Source organism: Anabrus simplex, chromosome 1 (genome assembly GCF_040414725.1).
Source record: "Anabrus simplex isolate iqAnaSimp1 chromosome 1, ASM4041472v1, whole genome shotgun sequence".
Classification (NCBI taxonomy): domain Eukaryota; kingdom Metazoa; phylum Arthropoda; class Insecta; order Orthoptera; family Tettigoniidae; genus Anabrus; species Anabrus simplex.
The window spans coordinates 258,285,947-258,311,873 of record NC_090265.1 but is presented as its reverse complement, the minus strand read 5'-3'; the positions used below and the strand labels follow the sequence as shown (position 1 = coordinate 258,311,873).

General features: G+C 42.1%; 1 protein-coding gene across 1 annotated transcript in view; it reads right to left on the bottom strand.

The window, feature by feature from the left end:
- The window catches only part of LOC136862995 (methyl-CpG-binding domain protein 5/6 homolog sba), a 775,494-nt gene that overhangs the window by 166,612 nt on the left and 582,955 nt on the right, over window positions 1-25,927 (bottom strand). Inside the window, exon 4 of the mRNA XM_068225835.1 lies at window positions 10,669-10,927. Coding sequence (XP_068081936.1) covers window positions 10,669-10,927 — 259 coding nt within the window. The remainder of the gene's footprint in view (window positions 1-10,668; window positions 10,928-25,927) is intronic.

The window sequence follows — 25,927 nt, the reverse complement described above, 5'->3', positions numbered from 1 at the left end:
GTGTACATACTACAGATTTTCGGTAGAGAAAAAATAAACTTGTGACTGCCAACAACGAACACACAGCCTACTCCCGCTTCTGCTCTGGAACCATCCGTGAAAACAACGACCGAATCAGGTTACCGGCCAACAACGGACAGGAAGAGTATCTGATAAATCGAGGGGTCCGTGTTTTTCTTCGGGCCGGTGTGCAAACCTAAAATGATTTCAGGTCGTTGTCCTTGAATTATACTTGCCTATTTGTGGCTAAGTCGTTTTACGCTTGGACTGTACCGGTGGTCGCTACAAAACTCTCTGGAGAATTCCGCACATTCGCGACCTTTCCAGCAAAGGAGATAGGAAACTCCGGAATAGCCACGGACTTGATCTTCCAGAGTGTTAATCTCCTGGATCTTCTCCTGGTTCAATATGGAGCACTCCTTGGAGACTGGAGCATGCACACACGGGCAACTGACGCACGCAGATGGTAGTGTGCAGTCGACACCAGCATGCTCGCATTCTCCACACATTTTGCAGGGCGTCAAACACTTGACATCGCAATGAGCTGCGGCCAAATTTATGGTAGTTGTAGCACGCAATTGGAGCTGAACTGTAAGGTCGAGCAGTCAATCGGTACATTGCTACCTTTATTCCTTCGGGGAATGTCTCGGCGTCGAAGGTCAGGATGAAAACCCCGGTATTGAACAGTTTATCACCAACACACCTCTTTAAACTTTCCATGTGGATTACACCCTAAAATGCTAGGTATCTGATCATGGTATCAACGGAAGTTTTAACCAAATCCCCGTGCAAGATAACTCCCTAAAAGGACTTCAGGGATTTGTGCTTCTTGAAATTGACCTTTCCGAATAATTTGGCTTCAATTAGCCGCCTGGACTGTTCAGCCGTTCATGTCTTGGTGAGAATACGGATCCATCCAGAAGCTTTCGCATCTCGTCGACTTCACCACCCACGATTTCTTCAACTGATTTGTTAATTATAAAAGGACAGTTGTCTAGATAACTTTTACCATCGACCCTGGAAGCAACCACGAATCGAGGAAGACGTTTGTCACTGATACTATATAATCAAAAGGTACTGGAGTATACCGCTTTCTATTCTTTGCTTTCTGAGAAGGAAGGGAAAAAGAGAGTTCCGTTTTCCGGTCCCAAGAGTAGCGAGGGTAATACGGTTCAACCTTCAGCAGAGCCCCGCATCCCGTGGTAGGGATGGACACTCCCGAAGGCGCCCAGCACGTGGAGATGGTCCACTAGCGACTATTATCTCAGTAGCTGCATCACCTCGTCACGACCAGAAAGTTGTGATTGCGGGATGTGTAAATCTCCATACATCCTTACTACCCGAGGCGGAGAGGCTGGCTAGACAGTAATAGAAATTGAATTTAAATTGGTTAGGATAAAAGAAAAGAAATAGAAATGAATAAAAAAGAGCACAGACACCTCTCAGGCAACTTGAAGGACACTTTATCAGTCTAGCACTACACCCGAGGCCAACCCAGATTGGGAACCCTGAGCTGCCACAGTCCTTCGGATCAACAACCACACAACACCCTACACCGACGTCAAGGTCATGGTGTCGCTAGAGGGGGGGGGGGGCAGTCTTGGAGAAGGAGTACAAGATGCAATGCAATACAAAAGTAATAGAGTACAGTCGAACGAAGAGAGCTGATGCAGGAAATATTACGAAATGATCTTAAATTTAGATTAACACTGTTACTTAGGTACCGGTAGCAGAATAACTATTGAGGGCAGAAGTGAGTAGGATATAAAATGCAGACTAGCAAAATATCGGAAGGGCTTTCTTGAGAAATGTGTTCACTACGAGCACTGATATAGGAATGAGAAAGATGCTTTTGAAGACTTTCGTCTGGAGCACGCCACTGTGTGGAAGTGAAACACAGAAGAAAGAAAGAAAGCGAACAGAAGCGTTGAAACGTAGGGAATTCTGAAAGTGAGATGGGTAAATAAAATAACGAATGAAAATATACTGAATGGAATTGGTGAGAAGAGAACAATTTGACGAAATCTGACAAGAAGAGACATAGCATATTATCGTAAGACAACCAGGACTTCTTCAGTTGGTTTTCGTGGGAAATCTAGGTAGTAAGAACGGCAGAGGTTGACCAAGGTATGAATATGGTAAATACAAGGGCTGTAAATAAAGTAGTGGCAACGTAGTCTAGAAACTCGCAGGAGATCGAGCATGCGCAAATACGATATGCGAGCGGTCAGATTGCGCTGTTGTCGATGTGTAGGGTGCATATGACGGGCATCCAGTTTGGAGTGTTGTTGCTGTGTGGCGGTGAAGTGAAGAGTGTCGATTTCCCCGACCTATAGCACGTTTTCGAAAGGTGATCAGCGTTGGTGGATTAAAATCGAGGTTGCCCGTGTCAAAAATGCACCAGAATGTTATCGAGGATTACGCGAAGTCTGCGGCGCGAATGTGTTTCCCTATATGACGGTTGCACGATGGGTCAAGGCGTTTCGTGTGGGTCGGAATAAGACTGCGGATTTGCAGCATACAACTTCACCATCCATTCACAATATTAGTTTAACATCGTGAGTGATCTCATTTCCGTAGATCATCAATGGGCTGTCCGGGAATTATCCGTGGAGGCTGGTCTCAGTCAACAAACGGTGTGTCATATACTGATGAAATGTCTTAACATGAGGAAAAGTGCGTCCCATTGGGTTCCACATCAACTTACCGACGTACAGAAATAGCACCGGAATGCACTGGCTAGCATCCACCTAAACAGATACCGCAACGAAGGAGACGCATTTCTGCAGCGTATCACCGCCATTGATGAGACGTGGACACGAGTCTATGACCCTCAATTACAGCGTCAATCGAATGACTGGCGTCTCCGAAGTTCGCCACGTCCACGTAAATTTCGACAGGAACCCAGTCGGGTGAAGCTTATGCTGATTGTGGCATACGACTACGAAGGTGTTACTCTTACACATGCTGTACCTAAGGAACAAACCATCAACAGTGACTAATATTGCCGATTTCTGGAGCGACATCTGCATCCGGCTATATGGCGCAAACGTCCACGTTTATGGCGAGACGACCGCCCTGCCGTGTTGCATGACAACGCACGTTTTTATGTCGCAAACAATGTAAAGCTCTTATGGCAACGGTGGCACCGGGAGGTCTTGGAACACCCTCCGTACTCACCAGACGTGAGTCCTTTTGACTTCGGCTTGTTTCCGAAGTTGAAGGAACCTCTCCGAGGCCGCCTGTTTCCTGACGTGGAATTTGTACTCCGCGTAGTAGGGCGCTCCGTCACTGTCAACAACAGAGAACGCTTTGCTAACGATCCCCTACGGCTTCCTGACATTTGGCAAAAGGTAACAGACTCTGCCGGCGACTACGATGAAGAAATGCAATACAACTGTACTTATTATTTCATTAAATACTGCGTTCAATATTTTCACTACTTTATTTACAGCCCTCGTAGATGTAGAGTAGATTTTGTAGGATGTACGTAGTAGTTACGAAAAAATTGAAAGGTTAACAGGGCTAGGGCGGCATGGAGGGCTGCATCGAACCAGTCTATGGAGTGATGATCCAAACCGTAACAACACCAGCCATGATATCTTCGGATGTTTTAAAGGCAGTATCCAGGGTTGTCAAAGATATATCATCGCGTATACGAACTTCCCGGATGTTGGAACTGAGAAATTTGCATAAGTTGAACAGATGTGGAGTAACAACTGAACCCTGCGGCAATCCATCATTCAATCTCGAAGATTTACTTACATTACCCCTTGGATACATTTCAACCGTTCAGTTGCAGATCATGTTGTTCAGCATGAAGGCAAGGGTTCTACATAGAATTATTTTGCAGTAATTTCATAATCATGCCCGAGCGCCAGACTGGCATATGCGGACAATAGATCTACGATTACCGCGAAGCACCTGGTCACAGCAGCTTCGAATATGTCTATATCCTGCTTATTTACTAAGCAAGTATTACAGCTGAGATTCTGTTACAGATTATTTTCTCCTAGCAGTTTAGAGCAAACACTCAAGAAAACAAATGGTTTGTAATCTTCTGCATTTATCCCACTCTTCACAGGATTCAGTAGGGCGACTACTTTGTCCTCTTAAGCAAAGAAGAAAGTCTACTAGTACGTAATATATCATTGAATAACTTGGCTAACCAATCCACTGTTTGAGAATCGCAATATTCTAAAAATTCCGGTTATATCCCATCTCACGCATGCTGCCCACCCATGCTTTGTTTTCCCTAGAGCGGTTGAGATATCTTCAGCTGTGCCTGATAGAATTGTGACTTTGTTGCAGTCTGGGATTTCAGTTTCAGTCTCTATAGAATTTCTCTAGTTTTAGCTTTATCAGTGCCTGCTGTCTTTCTAATTAGGTCAAAAATTATTTTTGCTATTCGGTCAGGATAGTTAAAAATGGGAGTGTACATAAAAGTTAAAGATCTCTTCTTCTTATTACTACTAGGGTATTTAGGCGTTGTAGTAAGGCTATAAATAGAGCGCCTATAAATTGTAAGACCACAATCAGAGTATGGTTCAAGAAAGAAAGTCCTTACGCCGGGGTATAAAGATCGCATTATCTGATCCTGTAATGATGAGGGGAATTAGTAAAGACAGTATTATTGGACCTTCATGTTTTATTAAAAAATTATATGAGTAAAGAACTGGAATAAAAAATAACACTTTTTGCGGTTGATGTTATACTGTATACAGTAATAAATAGGTTAAAAGATTGTGAGCGACTGCAAAAAGACCTCGACAGTGTTGTGACATGGACAGCAAGCAATGGTATGATTGTAAACGGGGTGAAATGACAGGTTGTGAATTTCACAAAAAGGAAAGGTCCTCTCAGTTGATGGGGGTGAAAGTTCCTCGTGAGGATCACTGTAAATACCTAGGTGTTAATATAAGGAAAGATCTTCATTGGGGTAATCACATAAACGGGATTGTAAATAAAGGTTACAGGTCTCTCCACGTAGTTATGCGGATATTTATGGGTTGTAGTACGGATGTAAAGGAGAGGTCATATGTATCTGGTAAAACTACAATTACAGTATGCTTCCAGTGTATAGGAACCTCACCAGAATTAGAGAATTGGAAAATATCCAAAGAAAAACAGCTCAATTTGATCTTGGTGTATTCCGACATAAGAGTAGCGTTACGAAAATGTTTCATAGTTTGGGCTGGGAAGATTCGGGAGAAAGCTGCTCGAGTAAGGGGTATGTTCCGAGCTGTTGGTGGAGAGATGGCGTGGAATGACATTAGCAGACGATGAGTCGTGAACAACTTAGGCAGGTACATTTCCAAACCTTCTTGCGTATGTGGGAATTTGGGAATCCAGCCACTCAATCACAAGTATTACTGAAACAGTTGGCGACTCACAAAGAACTGAGAGGCTATGTATAAAGATATTTCAGGAGGGCAGAGACGGTCTCAACACAGGCCAAATGCTGCGAAGATCTAGCAAGACCACCTGGGAACAATTAGGGCCAGCAATAAGAATCCAGCTGCAGCGATTGCAAGACATCTCAATATGCCAGTGTGTCCAATGACAGTTCATCAACGTCACGATGCTCCTAGTATCCACCATCGCAGACCCGCCAGAAAGTCCTTAAGCCGAGGTATAAAGATCGCGCGTGGCTTTCTACCTTCAATATCTGCCAGCAACCCAGGAGTCAGTTATCTGGAGCGATGAGAAAGAAAATATCGGACGAGAATCAAAGAATGTCGCTATGGAGGCCCAACAACACAAACTACTCTCCGGAACACGTTGTTGCCAGAACACACGAGTGGAAGGATTAACTTGGTCCTTCGGGGTGGATGAGCATCGCTGAAAATGGTGAAAATGTTCAGGTCTCACTCAGAATGGACTCGGAGGAGTAGGCGTAGGTCTTGGAGGAGTGTATGCTGCCAACCATTCGAGCCCTCTACCCAGCGGAAATCATGCCTACAAAGGGTACTACTGATCTCGTGCGTAGTAATAGCAGCGTGCAAACATCGCACACTACCAGGATTTTGCTCCGAGAGTTTTCAACGCTGAACTGCACCACGAAATCCCCAGACCTCAATCCCACTGAGCACGTTTGGGCACTAACGGTTCAGGGTTGGGAGTCGCGTCAGGAGCATGCCATTAAAGCTCTCAGTAATAATATTTGTGAAGTCCAAAAGAGCAAAGGGAGCACCCCACGTATTTGTAGCTTTCCAGTCTTCTTCATCCCTCGGAGACACAATGAGAGTCTAGATAATAGAAAATGGTGGTCGTCTTATTAAAGATGAGAAGGAACTTTGTTTTCAGTTTCTTCGGTAATCCCTTATTCGAGAGCTAAGCTAAATAGCTCGGACGGTAGAGCACTGGCCTCCTGAACTCAAGTTGGCGGATTCAATTCAGACCAGTCCGATGATATTTGGAGGTCCTCAAATACGCCAAAATGGATAGGTTTACTGGAACATACAAGAACTCATGTGGGACAAAATTTCGTCACCTCTGTGTTTCCGAAAATCGTAGAAGTATTCGGTGGAATGTAAAGCCAATATTGTTCTTATTCTTGTTCTTTGCCTTGTCTCTTATGTGGAGGTCGGCGACACGACAGCAATATTTTCACAGAACCCTATCCTGGGCATTCTCAGAGATGAGCTCGAATTCTGCCATATCCATTTTGATATTCCGATCCAAAGGTTAGTGTTGGTCTTCTGCGGCCTCTTCTTCCTCTCATCTGTTCCTCCATTACTCTCCTGAACAAATGCCCTTCTCCCCTTCTTTGTGCTGACGGGGATCACTAAGTACTTAAGTGTTAACATAAGGATATCTCGTATCTTCCTTGGGGTAATCACATTAATGAGGTTGTAAGTAAAGATCACAATCCTCTTCACATGGCTATGAGAGTATTTAGGAATTGCATTGAGGATGTCATGAAGATTGCGTGTAAGTTTCTGGTAAGACCTCAATTAGAGGTGTATGGGACCAATACCACGATTACTTGATACGAGAACTGGAAAATGTCGACAGGAAAACAGCACGATTTCTTGTGTGTTATTTCTGACAAACGAATGGTATTACGAAAATGCTGTCAACTTTGGGCTGGGAAAACTTGGGAGGAAGGAGACGAGCTAACAGTGGAGATAGCGTGGAATGACATTAGTAAACAAAAAAACTTCAGGGTAGCTTTCGAAGGTAAGAAAAATCAAAGTATGAAGATAAAGATGGGATTGAAGAGGACAAATTGGGGCAAATATTCAATCATAGGAAGAGGAATTGATTACTGGAACAATTCATCAACGGAAATGTTCGATAAATTTCGAACTTCCTTGAAATAATTTACAAAAAAACTATGTAAACAACTGATAGGGAATCTGCTACCTGGGCGACAGACCTAAATAAAGATCAATGATGATTGATTGATGATGCTTGTATGAACTTCAGCAAGCACTGATAATCAAGTGACTCCAGAGTAAGCTGGATTCGGGTCTGGAAAATTATGCCACAGCCAAGTTCTGAATCTGACTCGGCATATCGAAGACAGATATGAGAAAAACTAGTCACAGGTGTGGCCCTCATAGATCTAGAACCATAAAAACCATAGTCAAGCTGTACAATATTACGAAGGACATGCGATTAACGAATGTCATATGAAGTATGTTGCAGAACAGAAGTTTCTGTGTTACACTGCAAGGCAAAAAAACAGCCACTCGAAGAAACCAGAAAAATGGACTGTCTCAGAGCAGCGTGTTGTCTTCGGTATTACACATCCATACGAATGATCAATCAGACCATCTAGAGGCAAGGCGATTTATCTGCGCGAACGATACAGCAATCGTTGGCCAGGGAAGGCCATTCACGGAGGTGGAGAAAAAAGCTGGCAGGTGTTCTCGACATACAAGATAAGTATTACGATCAGAACCATCTGAAGCCTAACCCAGGGAAATACCAGTTTGCGCGTACCATCCTCACAAGAGAGAGACTCAACTGAAGTTGAACATCATCTGGAGGGGTTTTACCCTAGCCCATTGCGAAACGCCAGGTACCTGGGCATCAAGCTGGATCGCATCCTGACCTTCAGGAAGCAGTGCAAAGAACTGAAGGGAAAGCAGAGTTCAAGAAACATCATCCTGCGGGTTTAACGTGGGGAGCAAACCCTCACGTCCTGCATTCATCACCCTTGGACTCTGCTTGCCGGCAGAGGAGTATGTGGCACCACGCCAAGCTAGTAAACAGAGCCCCGAACAAGTCCTCCCAGAATCACTGGCTGCATGAGACCGACTCCAGTACAGAAGATCGGTGTCGCACCTCCAGCCATGCATCATGCTGAGGCGGGGGAAGTAGACAGGGGAAAACTTGAGAAGGACCCCAGGTACGCAATATTCAACTGTATGGTTACTGCATCCCGCCTTAGATCCAGAACGAGTTTTATACAGAGGCCAATGCTCCAGAAGACCAACCCAGAGATCCGACATGTATCGCTCTGGAAGGAAACGGCACCAATTCAGGAAGTCTTCCTTCCTAAAGAAGAACCGAGCAGTGGGCATCAATTACCGTATGCCACTAAAAGTACTTAAACCGGTTGAGGACGGGAGCGTCGAAGTAATGGTGTAAAGTGGGGCTGCACTGCAGACGCAAGATGAGACTGCGGAGAGATCCAGTCCCTAGGCTACTCACACGCCAAGAGATGAACGGTACCTGCACTCAGTAAGATCTCATATTCGGCACGAACAGAGGGATAAGAGCTGCTGAGCTCGGACAAATTTAGTGTTGTTTTCCGGATAAGTAAGTAAGTAAGTAAGTAAGTAAGTAAGTAAGTAAGTAAGTAAGTAAGTAAGTAAGTAAGTAAGTAAGTAAGTAAGTAAGTAGCTCAAACCCTAGCGGTTGTCTTTCACGTTTCATCCGTTGCGAGTCCCAGCGATGAGGATGAGGGTGAAATAGGGTGGACCTCACTGTCGCTAAAAGGCAGGTGCGTAAAACATTACATAATTGAGTATTTTTCAAAAACATCATTTTAATATCTTGTGAAAATTAAAACTAATTGTGACCAAATGTCAACAAACACTTAATACTGTATACAAGTGTTATACAGCCATAAATATGAGCAGTTGTGGTGAGTTTCTGTGACCTGATTATCAAGATGAGGTCCCCGCAGCCTGTCTCATAATAACGCAACTAATGACCACTGTAAATCATTATGAGAAAATAGCATTGTAGAATAGGTTTTATGTCAAAAATAAGAATATGTGATCGCTAAATGCTGCCCTTAGGATAGTGGCATATGAAAGAAAGAAAACTTTTATGAAGCCTGCTTTTCTCCCTAGATATTTGCCCTCCCACCAACTGTATGACTGATTACCGAAAACGTGTGGCCACACATACATAATTTCTTGACTGTACAGTATCAATACAGTTTCATCCTATAAACAGCATGTTCAGTAGCGTAGCCAGGATCGACCGATGGCGGGGGCGGAAGGGGTAGTTACAAGATGGTAGAACATAACGAAGGTGCATGCATGACTTGTCATTTTAAGGACAATGATATACAGTACGTGAATTACAGATATGTTGGTTCTACAATTATGTCTCTGAATGTTTATTTTGTTTATTATTTATTGACAGTTTCTGTTTTATTTTATTCTTGTAAAGATCCCACGGGGGAGGGTTTTAAACCCCCAGTAACACCCCCTCCCCCTGACTACGCCCTTGAGCATGTTATTTTTTAATCACCCCAGCCTCCGCAAGCTACGGTGTGAAGATGCTGTTTAAGAAAGACTGCACACTCTTAAGTAGGAGATAAATAGGACACATTGTACAGCGATCAAAAAGATCCGAATTACCATAGGAAGAGGCACATTAATTATTATTCCTCAAAATAATATGTTCTTGATTCGAAAAATATTTAATTTCTTGCCCTGCAAGGGAAATAGATTCTGGTTTGAATTCACACAACCATACAAAATAAAATAATTCAGAAAATCAAGGTAGGTCTATAGGAGGCGGAAGTATGTTTATGCAACACTAAAACCTCACCGTGAAAAATCAACAGATAAATCTGATAGCAGTGATTGTTGTAAGCCTTACATCTTTTGTTGTATCTTCCAAGTTAGTAGAATGTCACTTTCGGCATATAAAACTCGCTTGTGCCACATGAAGCCACACAGCCACTCCCACCTCGTGCATCTTTCAGATGCCGTAATACCGCGATCCTTTACGAGTGCACACCACTGCAATTAAACTTTTTTTTTTTTGCGAGTTTCTTTACGTCGCATCGACACAGATAGGTCTTATGGCAACGGTGGGACAGGGAAGGGCTAGGAGTGGGAAAGAAGTGGCCGTGGTCTTAATTAAGGTACAGCCCCAGCATTTGCCTGGTGTGAAAATGGGAAACCACGGAAAACCATCTTCAGGGCTGCCGACAGTGGGGTTCGAACCCACTATCTCCCGAATACTGGATACTGGCCGCACTTAAGCGACTGCAGCTATGGAGCTCGGTGAATTAAACCTTTAACGAGGAGAGAATGAACAATAGGCGTACTACAGGAGAGAGTGGCATCATTTTAAAATAGCGTCAATTTCAAATCAATGCGATCCTTGTTAACCATTCATCCACTAACAATAATTTCATCAGTACAAGGTACCAAAATTTATTGCTTAAAGTAAATAAAATGTATGACCTACCTTTCTTAGCTTTCACTTGTGACAGTGAATCTGTGGTCCCTGGTTTACAAAGCTGCTGCTGGGTTGAAGATGGTGTTTGTTCTACTTGTTGCTGCTGTTGTTGGTGTTGTTGGTGGTGGTGTTGATGATTAAAACTCGGACTCGTTCCATTCCCAGCAAGCGAGGCGATGGCCAACAGTTTCCTCTTGTGATTGCACAGTTTGGTAAGGTCACTGGAGTTGGTGGCGTCCGGGGGCATGGTCCAAGGTCTAGTCGCCACCTGCAAAGATGAAACTTGTTTCTCACATCCAAACTACCTTCATACTCTCCAATTGTTTATCAATCAATCAATCAATCAATCAATCAATCAATCAATCAATCAATCAATCAATCAATCAATCAATCAATCAATCAATCAATCGAAATAATAATAATAATAATAATAATAATAATAATAATGTTATTTGTTTTACGTCCCACTAACTACTTTTTAAGGCCTTCGGAGACGCCGAGGTGCCGGGATTTAGTCCCGCAGGAGTTCTTTTTAAGTGCCAGTAAATCTACCGACATGGGGCTGTCGTATTTGAGCACCTTCAAATACCACCGGACTGAGCCAGGATCGAACCTGCCAAGTTGGGGTTAGAAGGCCAGCGCCTTAACCGTCTGAGCCACTCTGCCCGGCAACTGAAGTAACTGTGTAAACAAAATAATCAGTATTTTTCACGTCAAACTTGGGTATTCCTGGACTTTTGAGGAATAACATAAGATCGGTTATATCCACTACAGTAAACAACGAAGCTATACACTCAATGACGTGAGCTATAATTGAATCATGTTCAAGTTGTCACTTGTGAAAATCCAGCCTTTAACGTTACAAGTGTGTATACCGAGCAGAAGCGTCGTAAATGCCCCTCGTGTGTTTGGGGTCAAGATATAACTTGTGAGATGAGTGTTCAACACAAATTAGCACCCCGACAGAAAAAAATATTCCCCAGGAATGTCTTCCAACTAAACAATTCACAGAGTATTTTCGCAGATAAGTTTCAGTTACACTTTTTGTGGAGCCACACATTAGATCATGTTTTCACAATACGCCAGCTTATAATTGTGGTGCTTATACATTTCCGGGGAAGTACCTCGAGATATTCATTCCTCCTTTCTAACAATAGAAGGAAGAATTACGGAAGAGAACACGAGCTGATCTCAAGAAGTCGGATAAGGGAGCTTCAAGTAAATATATTTGAAGTATACCCTACCCCCAGCCAAAGGTAATTAGCGTAGTCAGCCGGTAGCCCTCTGTCCTCATGATACCAGGTTAAATGTGAAAATTCTTGTGTCACTGGCTTCCGACATGCCTCGGAGAGCCAAAACTCCCGACATCATGGTATCCCTTAAAAGGTCGTTAAACAAATAGCATTAGAGAGAAGTTCCCCCTGAAAGATTATTGAACTGACGTAAATATGAAAACAAAAGTTATGGAAACATCCGGACCTAGAAAAACGATCACTTAAAACTTGAGATTCAAGTCTTCCTCGGAAGCATATCTCTCGACATGTATGCATGTTTCATCCGAAAAGAATACAAGCTTTGGATCGAATAAACGATCATTCAATGATGCAAGATATCACTCTCAATAGCTCACTCTTGTGGCTGGATCACCAAGTTTTAAACAATGGACCCGTGTAAACCAGTTCGGTTTGATGTGTAAAAGCTTTGTAGCTCTGTGTGCAGAAAGAACCGAAACCCCTACTTGTTGCGCTTATTTTGTGAACGATTTATTCGGTGACCGTTCAAGATCACACCAATGCCATCTAGCTTTTCCTGTTAAAACTGTGAGCGTCTTCACAAATATTACTCGAGGATCTGTGCTGCTCCACACCATTCGTTTTAAATATGAGAGATAATGTGCCCTGATATAAAATCGTTTTTTATATACAGATTATTTTGTTTCACGTGAAACTTAGTCCTTGATTATATGGGATGTAGCTGATCCTTTCAAATAAAATAAAAATAAGTGATAACTAACACTTTTTTAAACATTTACTTTTAGGATTTGTTTTAGCTATTAAGTATGCGTAAAGTGAATTTTTTCAGATTTCTTTGTGACACAATGATATTTTAAGGACTTTCATTTTTTTACAATTTGTTTACGTCGCACCGACACACATAAGTCTAGGACGACGATGGGATAGAAAAAGTCTAGGAGTGGGGTGGAAGCGACCATGGTCTTAAGGTACATCCCCGGATTTGCCTGGTGTGAAAATAGGAAACCACGGATTAAATTCTCTCCAGCCGTTTTCTCGTGATGCGCGTACATACATACATAGACAGACATTATGGAAAATTAAAAAGTGCATTTCCTTGTTGCTGTGGGCACGACCAATACAGAAATACATCCCTTTAAATTCTGAGCAATGTACAGACAAAACTCGAATTTTTATATACAGATTATTTTGTTTCACGTGAAACTTAGTCCTTGATTATATGGGATGTAGCTGATCCTTTCAAATAAAATAAAAATAAGTGATAACTAACACTAATATTGGTAGTTTTTGATTATTTTTTCATGTCACTCCCCCCCACCCCCCAATACTCCTAACCATGCTAGGGGTATCTTACCTCTACAGTATTTTGCTCCAGACAGTAAGTCATATGCGTACCAAGTTTGGTCGAGAGCTATGCTGGAACATACATAGGCCTACCTACATAATCTCTGTCATTTTGGACATTTTCTTTTTCACCCCCTCCTCATCCCCATGCCGATGGTGGCTGAACTTGGTCTTAAATTATGGATTTAACACTCATATAGGTCGTTTTCGATTATTCCTACATGTCACCCCCCCCCTCCCCTACTCCACCCCGATGGGTGCCAGATGTGTCTTACTCCCACGGTATTTTTCTCCAGGTAGTATTCATATGTGTCCGACTCATTGGCTGAATGGTCAGCATTGAGGCCTTCGGTTCAGAGGGTTCCGGGTTCGATTCCCGGATGTGTCAGGGATTTAATGACCGTTGATTAATTCTTCTGCCGGCCCAAAGTGTAGGGGTAGCGTGCCTGCTTCTTACCCGAAGGCCCCGGGTTCGATTCCCGGCCAGGTCATGGCTTTCATCTGCATTTGAGGGCTGGTTTGAGGTCCACTCAGCCTACGTGATTACAATTGAGGAGCTATCTGATGGCGAGATGGCGGCCCCGGTCTAGAAAGCCAAGAAAACGGCCGAGAGGATCCGTCGTGCTGACCACACGACACCTCGCAATCTGCAGGCCTCCGGGCTGAGCAGCGGTCGCTTGGTAGGCCATGGTCCTTCGGGGCTGTTGCGCCATGTGGTTTGGTTTGGTTGATAATTTTTTCTGGCCCTGAGACTGGGTGCTTGTGTTTGTCCCAACAATTTCCTCTTCATATTCCGACAACACACTACATACCAACCGCCACAGAAATACGCAATAGCGATTACATCCCTCCATACAAGGTTAGTGTCCGGAAGGGCATCCGGTCGTAAAACAGGGCCAAATCCACATGCTCTACACAGTTCGCACCCTCGACCCCAAAGGTGTGGGAAAAGTGGTAGAAGAAGAAGTAACTGTGAGCAAAACGCTAAGTACAGAATGTATTACGGGTTAGGGTAAGCCTTCGCCTGCAATTATTGCACTTAATGATTCACCGGCAGGTAATTCCAGAGAGAATAAAACAAATGAATCAAATCGGTCTTGTAGAACGGATGGACTAGACACAGCTGTTTTTAGTAAACAGTTTTTACTATCTAGATGAAATTTAAGAGACAAATGAGTGCCTAAATTATATCATGAAAGTCAGTTCTTCAACACGCCAGTAAGTCTCTGAACACAGGGCCCTTTCATTTCAGCACAACCGAATGCATGCAAAAGTTGACTAAGCTATCCCAATTTTAAGGGATGAGGTCGATGCATCAGAGAAATGACACTAGCCTATGAATTAACAATCAGGGCGGAAGGGCAATACGATAGTTCTTGTAATGTGTACAGTGTAGAAGTGAAGCTACGGCAATCGTTAACAAACCACGCATAGCGTCAAGCATTATATAATTCTCTACAAGGTCATGCAGTTCCGCTAGTCAATAATTGGGCAAAACAAAACTTAATGATGCAACAGCTAGGGAGACCTACATATGCCAGTAACACACACATCTCCTTCATATTTCTTTGTACATGAAAGTAAGTGGCGATAGTTATGTACAATAATATAACCACGAATAATATTGTTACACACGGTTATACAAATGGCAGGCTATTAATAATCAACGGAGGCTAGCTCCGAACTTTGTGCGAAAATACCTCTACTATATTTTTACAGGCGCACAAAATCTTCAGAAACAATCCTCATTAAAGCTGTTTGATGTTCTGACGACCCTTGAGCATGTTAAAACTGATTCTGCTTCCTGGCCTTTTCCGAATTTATTAGGGTCGGCACTTTATGTGGATTTGCCCTAGTTTTACGGCCGGATGGTCACCCTGACGCCAACCCTATGTACAGGAAGTATTTACTATTGTTGTAGTTGGTAGTGTGATGTGTTGTTTGTAAATAAATAAGTGTATTAAGATGAACACAAAATCTCTGTCCCCGAGCCAGAAGAATTAACCGTACGCAGTTCAAATCCTCATCATGGCCGGAAATCGAACCTACGGCTCCTCCCAATCAAAGCCCAGTATACTGAACATTCAGTCGAGGAGCTGGTGAAGAGCGCTGGACTTTGATCCCTCGGCCGAGTCTGGGATTTTAAGCTTAATTAGTTCATTCCTCTGGCTCAGGGACAGGGTGTGTATGCCATATTAATAATTAGAATTCATCATAAGTAGGCCCCCATCCTCAAAGACATGCAGATCGCTTACACAGGGCGTCGGTTCAAAAGACTTGCACCAGGCCCCTCTATTTTAAAAAAGACCAAAAATGTGCGTGATTATGAAACAATGCATTACATAAAAAGTAATTCAATAAACAGAGATTCTTTCAAGAAAACATCATAGATGTTCATTCCATTGCTAAGGGGAGGCCAGGAAATATATAAACGAAGTCTCAACAAGGTAGTCAGTTCCTCACAGAAAGAAACGCACGTGCTAGTCAGATTTTCTTCGAAAGTACAAATTTGAAATATATGGTATTTTACCTTGTCTTATCACAAATACTGTGAAAGTGATTGTATTGAATTACAGACGTCTAACTCATGTCCATGGCCAACATATAGCACCTATCATTTTTTCAAAATGATAATCATTTGCCTTCACACAGACCTGAACTCTGTGGCCAGTCGTCAATGGCGCTATGCAGGGTATCAACTGGAAAATTCGCCACTGCCTTCGCCCACGATCGCTATCGATATTGGGGTCTCTCTTCTGACATACCATTCCATCAAGCAATGTCCACAATTTGTAGTACAGTGGATTAAGGTCAAGGCTGCTACTGGGCCAATCTGCTGTGGGATGAATTCGGGCACATTGCTCTGAAGCCACTCCTGTGTGTTTAACGCAGAAGCTTCGGGTCAGTTGATTTAAATTTTTTGTTTTGTTTTTGTTTACGTCGAACCGACACAGGTAGGTCTTATGGCGACGATGGGGATAGGAAAGGGCTAGGAGTGGAAAGGAAGCGACCGTGGCCTTGATTAAGGTACAGCCTCAGCATTTGACTAGTGTGGCATCGGAAACCATGGAAAGCCATCTTCAGGGCTGCCGACAATTGGGTTCGAACACATTATCTCCCGAATTTAATATTTTGTACAACTCTACATAATATATTAATCGTGGGAAACACACAGGAACTCCGCATTTGTATACACTCCCATTGCACAGTACCGGAAACCAAGTCCGAAATGAACACTACTAAACAGTTACGTGCTTGCCAAGTCCATAACGAACACCAGTTGATGCTACGTGTAGTAAGACAATGAAGTGAGTCGCATATCTAAATTACCTTCGGTCAAATGGCGGTGAACCTAAGAATACTCCAGGGATACATCAGCGCATGCGGGATTCAATACGATGACGAGTATTTTGAACATTTCATGTAAGAAAGAGTTTAATGTGGTATGCTGGTACGTTCTGCTCTTGTGTGCTTCCCATTATTAATGTACTATGTAGATATGTAGACAATGAATTCTAATACGGAAATATAGCATTTCCGGACCTATGTGCATATATTTTCTTGTTCTACTTGTATAGAATGTGCCCTGTAAGTCTGGCCATACCTTAATGTTACACCCAGTGGAGTACATACATGTCTAAGAGATGTTTTAAGTACAGAACGAAATTGGCCAACTGAACACCAGAGGGCAAGCTAATGAGTTGGAACTTCATTTCCAGTACAATTCGGTCGTGAAAATTATTATTATTATTATTATTATTATTATTATTATTATTATTATTATTATTAACTGCAATTATCTTATAAATCCAGAAATTTTGCCTTGAATGTCATGTCTTCAACATTTCCACAAATCATTGCCACAGGTCTCCCATAGTTATTGCATGTTAGGAACTGTGTTATTCAGCTGTCCCAATAGCTACAGCACCAATGATTCGTTGTTATTATCGTTATGCCCAATTAAGGCGCGTGTGTGAACTTATTTAGCACAACGTTTCATCTTGTCTTCCCAAAATCTCTTTATCCTTTCGCTGTGCCTCTTTTTTTATTTTTTTATTTTGCGTTCTTCCGTCCATCCTGTACCTTGGTCTTTTAGGTTGATCAGCAAATTTGTGTTTGTTTACGAGGTTCCTGAATTTTTTTCAGTCTTGCAAGATTCCTTAATTTATACCAATTTCTTAAAGATTTTTGTATATTTCTGTAAGCCAGTTGTGATTTTTTAGAGATACTACGAGATTTAGTATTTAGCCTATTGTTATACATCCTGATCAGGTGACCATAGAATTTTAAGCACCTTTTTTCTAATGGCGTCTGTGATTTTTTCTCTTGATAGATTTCCTGTGATTTCCTTTTCATCCAAATACCATTTTCGCATGTAGATCCTAGAATTTCCCTGAGAATTCTCCTGTCTGTTTTTCGATGGTTTTATTTGTGATCTGCCACCAATTATCAGAGTTTCTGATGCATAAAGGGCTTCTGGTTTTACAACTGTGTTGTAGTGTCGTATTTTTGCGTTTTGGGATATACATTTTTTTTGTTGTATCTGCTCCAGATAATTTTATATGCTTTTTGTAATTTTGTAATTCTTTCCTTGTTTGCTTGCTGATTTATCCCGTTTGGTTGTATAATTTCGCCTAGGTATCTGATTTTATCTACTGTACTTGGGAGATTTTCCCATATCTAGTTATTAGAGGATGGTTGTTAAATCCTGATTTTATACCTTTCATATACTTTGTCTTTTCATATAAAATTTGCAGACCTGTTCTTACCGCTATTTCATGAAGTTTTACTACGGATTGGAGTGCTTCTTTTTTGTTGTTGGAGAGGATTGCCGCCAAGTCATTTACAAAGACGAGACAATCAAGGTGAATTTTGTTTTTGAGAAGGCAGTAGTTAAAAACGTGGGTAATAATTGGTACAACCGCACCAATAATGTTGTGTAAGAAAGTTATAGGGATATCATCTACTCCTCTGGCTTTTGATTTGATAGAATATAATACGTTTTTAACTTTATTAGCAGTAACGGGGTAGAATGTAAAATGCTGTTGGTCAGGTAAAGGGTTCATAACGGAGTTGGGTACTGAGTTTGGGGAATTTAGTACATTAGGTGGTGTTCTTTCTTGAGTGATGGCTACATTATCAATTTGAGATTCGCCTACATATTGATTGGGGGATCTCCAGGTCATTTTCTGTCTGGTTAGGGCCAAGAAGTGCGCTGACATTAGTTTTAAATTGATTTTGCAGAAGTCTATTAATATTTCTCCATTTCTGTATGTTCTGTTATGTGCTGGATATAATTCTATTATGCTCCTAAATTTATTTTCTTTACCAATTTGTGGGTTGAAGTCTCCTAATAGTACCGGTATTTTGACACGGTGTTCTGGTATCTTATTTGAAACTTCCTCCAGCAGTTCCCAGAATTCATCTACTTTACGTGGATCTTCCCAATTGTGATTATTTGTGGGAGCAAGGGCATTGATTAATGTGTACGTTTTGTTTCCCGATTTCATCGAAAGGAGTGAGATTCTTTCAAAAGGAGACGTGAAATTGAATACGCAACTGTTAAGGCTTTTCTCGACTGCAAAGGCTGTGCCAAACTGCAATGGAGATTTGGGGAAGGATATTGCTGGCTTCCCTTTATAAATTCTGTAGTTCTCCGATTCCACGTGATTTTCGTCTGCATATCGAGTTTCTTGTATTGCAATAATTTCAATGGCAAATTTGTCCAATATGTCTGTCAGTTGTTTTAATTTGCCAGTTTTAAGTAATGTGTTGATGTTTAAAGTAGCTATGAAGTGTTTTCGCTTCGGTGGAAGAGATTTGAGAAGCTCCGATTTATTCCCGCATGATGTTCTCGGTCCCCCAGAATCCGATGACCGAGATAAATTACTACTTGTACTAGGGCCTGGGGTGATTGTTTTGTCAACTGACATGTCCATCATGCTAACAAGTTGAAGATAGTGGGGAGATCGATCGACGTCGGTCTAAGGGATATAACTAAGGTAACGTACTAAGCTTTAGAGATTACCTCAAGACGTTTCCTGGCTGTTATTTTACGGCTTTAAGCCAACCCTCCTCCTTTATCCGGACTTGGGACCGGCAACAGCAACCACTGAACTACTCAATCCACCCAGTGGCAACTGCAGGCGGATTTTATTATTATTATTATTATTATTATTATTATTATTATTATTATTATTATTATTATTATTATTATTATTCAACTCCTGTACTCTGATTTCGAAGCAAATCATGAATATTTACTTTTTCCTATTTCATAGTGCTTCGCTTTCTATACCGAGTGTTCCTCGTTCCAGCTTTTATCAGAGCCTGCATCTTTACGGTCATGCTGCAGATCTACTGTAGGGAATACTCTCTTGAGGTATGCTTTCCCATTCCTCACCCAACATCCCACGAAGTTCATTGTTGATCACACGAACACTTCGGAGGTGATAATTTTCTCCCTAACATGTCACAAAAATGCCCAATGAGATTGTGGTCAGGTCTACGAGCTGGTCACACTACCACCTGAATGCACATTTCACGCAAGTAAAGTATCACTACGTGGGCCACATGTGAACGCACATTATCCTACACGACATTAAAATAATTTTCAATGAATGGGAGTATAGGAGATATCATGGCCTTGAAGAATTAACACAATGTGCCGATGCCCGTTCGAGATCCCTGGATACGGGAGCTAAGAGCATACGATTCCGATTATTATTATTATTATTATTATTATTATTATTATTATTATTATTATTATTATTATTATTATTATTATTATTATTAAATTTGACCAGAAGGAGAGAGAGAATGATAGGACACCTCTTAAGACACCCAGGACTTCTGCAGTTAGTTTTTGAAGGAAGTGTAGGCGGTAAGAACGGTAGGGGTAGACCAAGGTATGAATATGACAAGCAGATTAGAGCAGATGTAGGATGCAGCAGTTACGTAGAAATGAAAAGGTCAGCATAGTATAGGGTGGCATGGAGATCTGCATCAAACCAGTCTATGGACTGGTGGCTCAAATAACATTATTATTATTATTATTATTATTATTATTATTATTATTAACGTAAATAAATAAATGATTACTGGATTAAAGCCACTATGTTTATTTATACAACATACATATTTATTTAATGAAGCCGAGCTTTCAGCCAAATTGCATTGGCCTTCATCAGGGCAAGTTAAATTCTGCTTCCGACAGTGAGCAAAGAAATTCAAAGAAACGTGGAAGTCATGGCCGTACTATCCACGGCTTACCCCACTAATAGGTCTCAAGGATCTTCGTGCTGTAATTCACCGCCCTCTGTGGACGGTTTCGTGAGCGCGTCCCGCTGTTCCATGGTGGTGTTGTGCATGTATTTCTGCATAGGGAACGGGCTTGGGAGAATTAGCTGGGAAAGAAGACCCTGTTGAGCTTGACTCTAGTCGGGCATTGTAAGGAGACATGAGAGGTGTAGTATAAGTAGGAGATGGCAACATCGCCGGTGATATACCACTACTTTCATCGTTTCTTTACTTACTCGGTTGGGCGGAGCGCGTGCGTCACCGGCTTTCAGCCCTGGCGTCACGGTGTTCTCGAGCCAAGCTGTTAAGGATGCGTCGTGCTCGCGGACCCACGTCCGTCGTGTCATCGTCGTGCGTCTGGGATTCTTCCCTGCGCACGCGCGTGCGGCGGCGTGACCGCGCAAATTACTCCCTCGCGTGATCCGATTCGAGGACACTGCCAGGCGGGGAGTTTGACTGGGGCGGTACATCTGTCAAAGAATAACGCAGATGTCCTAAGGCCAGCTCAGCGAGGACAGAAACCTCGCGTGGAGCAAAACGGCAAAAGCTGGCTTGATCCCGATGTTCAGTACGCATAGGGACTGCGAAAGCACGACCTATCGATCCTTTTTGGCTTGGAGAGTTTCCAGCAAGAAGTGTCAGAAAAGTTACCACAGGGATAACTGGCTTGTGGCGGCCAAGCGTTCATAGCGACGTCGCTTTTTGATCATTCGATGTCGGCTCTCCCTATCATTGCGAAGCAGAATTCGCCAAGCGTTGGATTGTTCACCCGCTAATATGGAACGTGAGCTGGGTTTAGAACGTCGTGAGACAGGTTAGTTTTATCCTACTGATGACTTGGCGTTGCGATAGTAATCCTGCTCAGTACGAGAGGAACCGTAGGTTCGGACATTTGGTACAGCACTCGGTCGAGCGGCCGGTGGTGCGAAGCTACCAACCGTGGGATTAAGCCCGAACGCCTCCAAGGCCGAATCCTTTCTAGCCAATGTTGGCAACGATATCTCTCGGGAGTCCCATGAGTCGAAAGGCTCCAAACAATGTGCATGCAGAAATACATGCATAACACTACCATGGAAGAGCGGGACACGCTCACGAAACCGTCGACAGAGGGCGGTGAATTACAGCACGAAGATCCTTGAGACCTATTAGTGGGGTAGGCCGTGGATAGTACGGCCATGACTTCCACGTTTCTTTGAATTTCTTTGCTCACTGTCGGAAGCAGAATTTAACCTGCCCTGATGAAGGCCAATGCAATTTGGCTGAAAACTCGACTTCATTAAACATAGTGGCTTTAATCCAGAAATCATTTATTTATTTACGTTAATACTATGAGCCACGAAAACCTACGTTCATTACTTATTATTATTATTATTATTATTATTATTATTATTTATCTCGTTTAGCCCTCAAATTATTTACTGTAAGTCTCCTAGTACTGTAGGGGCAAATCACTCCATCCTGGATTGTAACTGCTGATACATTTTCTGTCTGCAGATCCGTCTCAATAGTGGTCCATCAGGTTGCATTTGCGGTATTTTTACACCTGTTCCTTGGTACTGCAAGAGCAAAATATAGCTTCCACCGAAGTTTCAGTCTCGTTTAAGGCTGTGGCAGTATGGAAGCTGTTGAGGCATGAGTGGTGGAGTAATGAAATTCGGAGCACCACTACAGCGTTCGGATGTTATGAAAGGTTGGTTCTACCGATAGGGCTGATCGTGCTGAAACCGCATTGTCTGGTCCAGTGAGAAAAGCAATGACAAACTATCTCAATCTTCATCATGCCTTGTATGCCTCATTATGGCGCTGTCATTGGTTCTTCTGGATTCCCTACAACCGCTTAATCAACAACCCTCCGTCATGACTCTTCCTCTCGGAAGATTTGATACGTTTTACGTCTCCTTGACGGTATGTCTCGTCACTCCTCATTATATGCCCACTCTATCTCACTCAGCTTTCATTGAGCTTCCCTGTGACACGGTATTTTAAAAGAGTTCGTTATATCCCAATTACAGATTTTATCAAGCCGAATGACACCTACTGGACATCTTTGCATTTTCATTACATTTGTATGCAGACGTTGTTCATGTGCTTCTCTGGCAGTCCAGTATTCCACTTCACACAGCATAGCAGGTCGCACAGCAGATCTGTAGACTTTGTTTGGCTCTTCTGCTGTCGCAGAGCAGACATGAAAATGATGCAAAAGATTATATTACCACTATTTATTCGGCGAATTACATCGTCATCAAGAGGAACATTCATCGTCGTAATGGAACCGATGTACCTGACGTGTGGAATTCTACAAATTGGACTACCTTCTACGCATATTTTCCGGTTGGTCCTCCTCCTGCCAACGAAGTCCCCACGGCTAACACATAGTTCATGTCATTCCAATTCTGATACCCATTGGTTGAATCTCTCGTGTAGTACGGCTGCATTCTTATTCATTAATATGATGTCATCAGGGGCTCTGAACTTTGGAGCGTGGGTTGGCGACCACGGGGCCCTCAGCTGAGTCCTGGCATTGCTTCCACTTACTTGTGCCAGGCTCCTCACTTTCACCTATCCTATCCGACCTCTCTTGGTCAACTCTTGTTTTTTCCGACCCCGACGCTATTAGGTTTGCGAGGGCTAGGGAGTCCTTCATTTTCACGCCCTTCATGGCCCTTGTCTGCCTTTGGCCGATATCTTCATTTTTCGAAGTGTCGGACCCCTTCCATATTTTCCCTCTGATTAGTGTTATATAGAGGATGGTTGCCTAGTTGTACTTCCTCTTAAAACAATCATCACCACCACCACCTCAGCATACAAGATGCACCAAACGTCGATTACCATACAGGACAACGGCTATATATATATCTAAGAAATCTCTTGGCTCCGTAAGAATTGTCACACAAGTTTTCGAGGTATTTTATCAAATGCTTTTCATGATTGTGAACAGCAGATAAGCCAGAACAGTGGTGTAAGGATAGCGTGTCTGCCTTTTACACAGAGGCATTATGCGTTAGACAAGACTTATTTATAGGGGAATTGAAGGAGATTATGACCTCAGATCATTCATAACAAACAGCATTCATCTGTAAACGAAAGAATCCACAGAGAAAACAAACCAGAAGGACTCTTCCAACGAGAAAACTGTTGTCGAAAGCCAAAATGCGAAGAACAATAAGTGAGCGATTTCTAACGAAGCAGCAACACCACCACATATTAAAGAGGAGAAAACTAGTAATGATTAATAGGTCTGCTCACTAAGGACTCTTAGAGAGTTACACATTTTTTCTTGATGATTACTGAGACTCGAGCTGAATAACAATTACTCCGAACTGCAGTCTTTAGCTTTTCCCGACCCCTTCGTCATGAACGCTTCAAAAGAGAGAGAGATTATTGCGAGACTAAGACATGTTATCACTGGAGACCACTTCTTCCCTTGTGGAATATTATTGTTATTTTATCGCCTGTGTGTGTGACAGGAATATCACACGTTCTAGGGGTTTCAATTGTTTGTCTTACACAAAGGCTGTTTATATTATTCCTTACATTATTATATTACATCGAGAAGTTTTAGATTAAACAACACAGTACTTTTAGAATTAAGGGCTTCCTGAATACTGTACTCCCAAGGACGGAAAAGAATGCTACAAACCTTCAGGCAATAAGGAAGATTGTGGTCTACGCGTTAGCACACATCACAACAACCCGCCGGCAAATTACATAACTGGAGTGTCGCGTGCACAGGTTTGCAACATCCACCAACCCATTCATCACATGGCTGCAGATTTATCTTGTAATTGTTTGTCACGTAGCGTCTCGCCTCTAGCACGCGAGCAAGCATGGTCAATCACAAAACACGAACATAAGTTGCCAAGCTTCCTTCCAAAACCCAAGAAAAATACTTGATGTACCAAACAATTAATAAAGCTATAAATCGAGTAGAAGCAAGCAACGTTGATCATCAAGGTCAACAGTTCGATTTACGATTCTAATCGGAATGACCTTGCGCAGGTTCTATCAAAAAAGAAATAACATCAAGGAGAAAGATGTGCAAGAGTCGTATTTGTACGAAACTAAAATAAAGATAGAATAAATATTGTTAATACTTGGGATCATAACCATGTTAGCCTTCTTGTAATAATAATAATAATAATAATAATAATAATAATAATAATAATAATAATAATAATAATAATAATAATAATGTTTAGACGGATGCTTTCAAGCCAGGAATAATAGATATCTTTTTTTCTGTTTATACCGAGCGAAACGAGATGGGTATTAAAACAGTCTTTTTCGACTGAGGTTTACTTCTGAGAAAATGTAGCGAAGTACTTAAGGAACGTGAAATTTCCATGTATAGCGTGTCGTTTTACACGACAATAACCCAAAATAATAATAATGATAATAATAATAATAATAATAATAATAATAGAGATAATCCACCTTATAGCCGCCCCAATTAGGGAAACAAACGATCGGCCCCTAATCAATTCATATGAATAATAATAATAATAATAATAATAATAATAATAATAATAATAACATACTTGATTTTTCCGGCTTCCAGCACCGTAAACTCCTGCGGAACAAACAATAACAGATAGGGAAAACAATAGATAGGGTATCTGCCACCTGGGCGCTTGCCCTAAATGTAGATCAGTAGTGATTGATTGATTGATTGATTGACTGACTGACTGACTGAAATTCCCCACACCCTAGCATCTCTTAAAATTTAAGGGATGTTAATTAAATCAATACTATTATCTATTAAAATTCATCTTTCAACAACTGGCTTCCTTTTGTTAGCATACATGCAACAATAAATTAATGCAGGGTCTTGTTTCCGAGTTTAAAAGTGAACCTCAAACAGCCACCTCCAATACTTGCCGTGCCTTAACAGCGATCACAAGGAAAAATCAATAGAGGAAGTAGTGAACCAATGTATCAGGAGATAAATGTAAAACGAATGATAAAGGAACAGCTGGAAGGGTATTTCTGTAACTGGAATTAACGCATTTCCAATAAACCACATATACACTGACTGACAGAGCAAATGCAACACCAAGAAGGAGTGGTCAGAACTTTATGCTAATTGCAGGGTAGACTGACGTCACTGAGGTATGCTCATGATGTGAAATGCGCCGCTGTGCTGCGCACGTAGCGAACGATAAATGGGACACGGCGTTGGCGAATGGCCCACTTCGTACCGTGATTTCTCAGCCGACAGTCATTGTAGAACATGTTGTCGTGTGCCACAGGACACGTGTATAGCTAAGAATGCCAGGCCGCCGTCAACGGAGGCATTTCCAGCAGACAGACGACTTTACGAGGGGTATGGTGATCGGGCTGAGAAGGGCAGGTTGGTCGCTTCGTCAAATCGC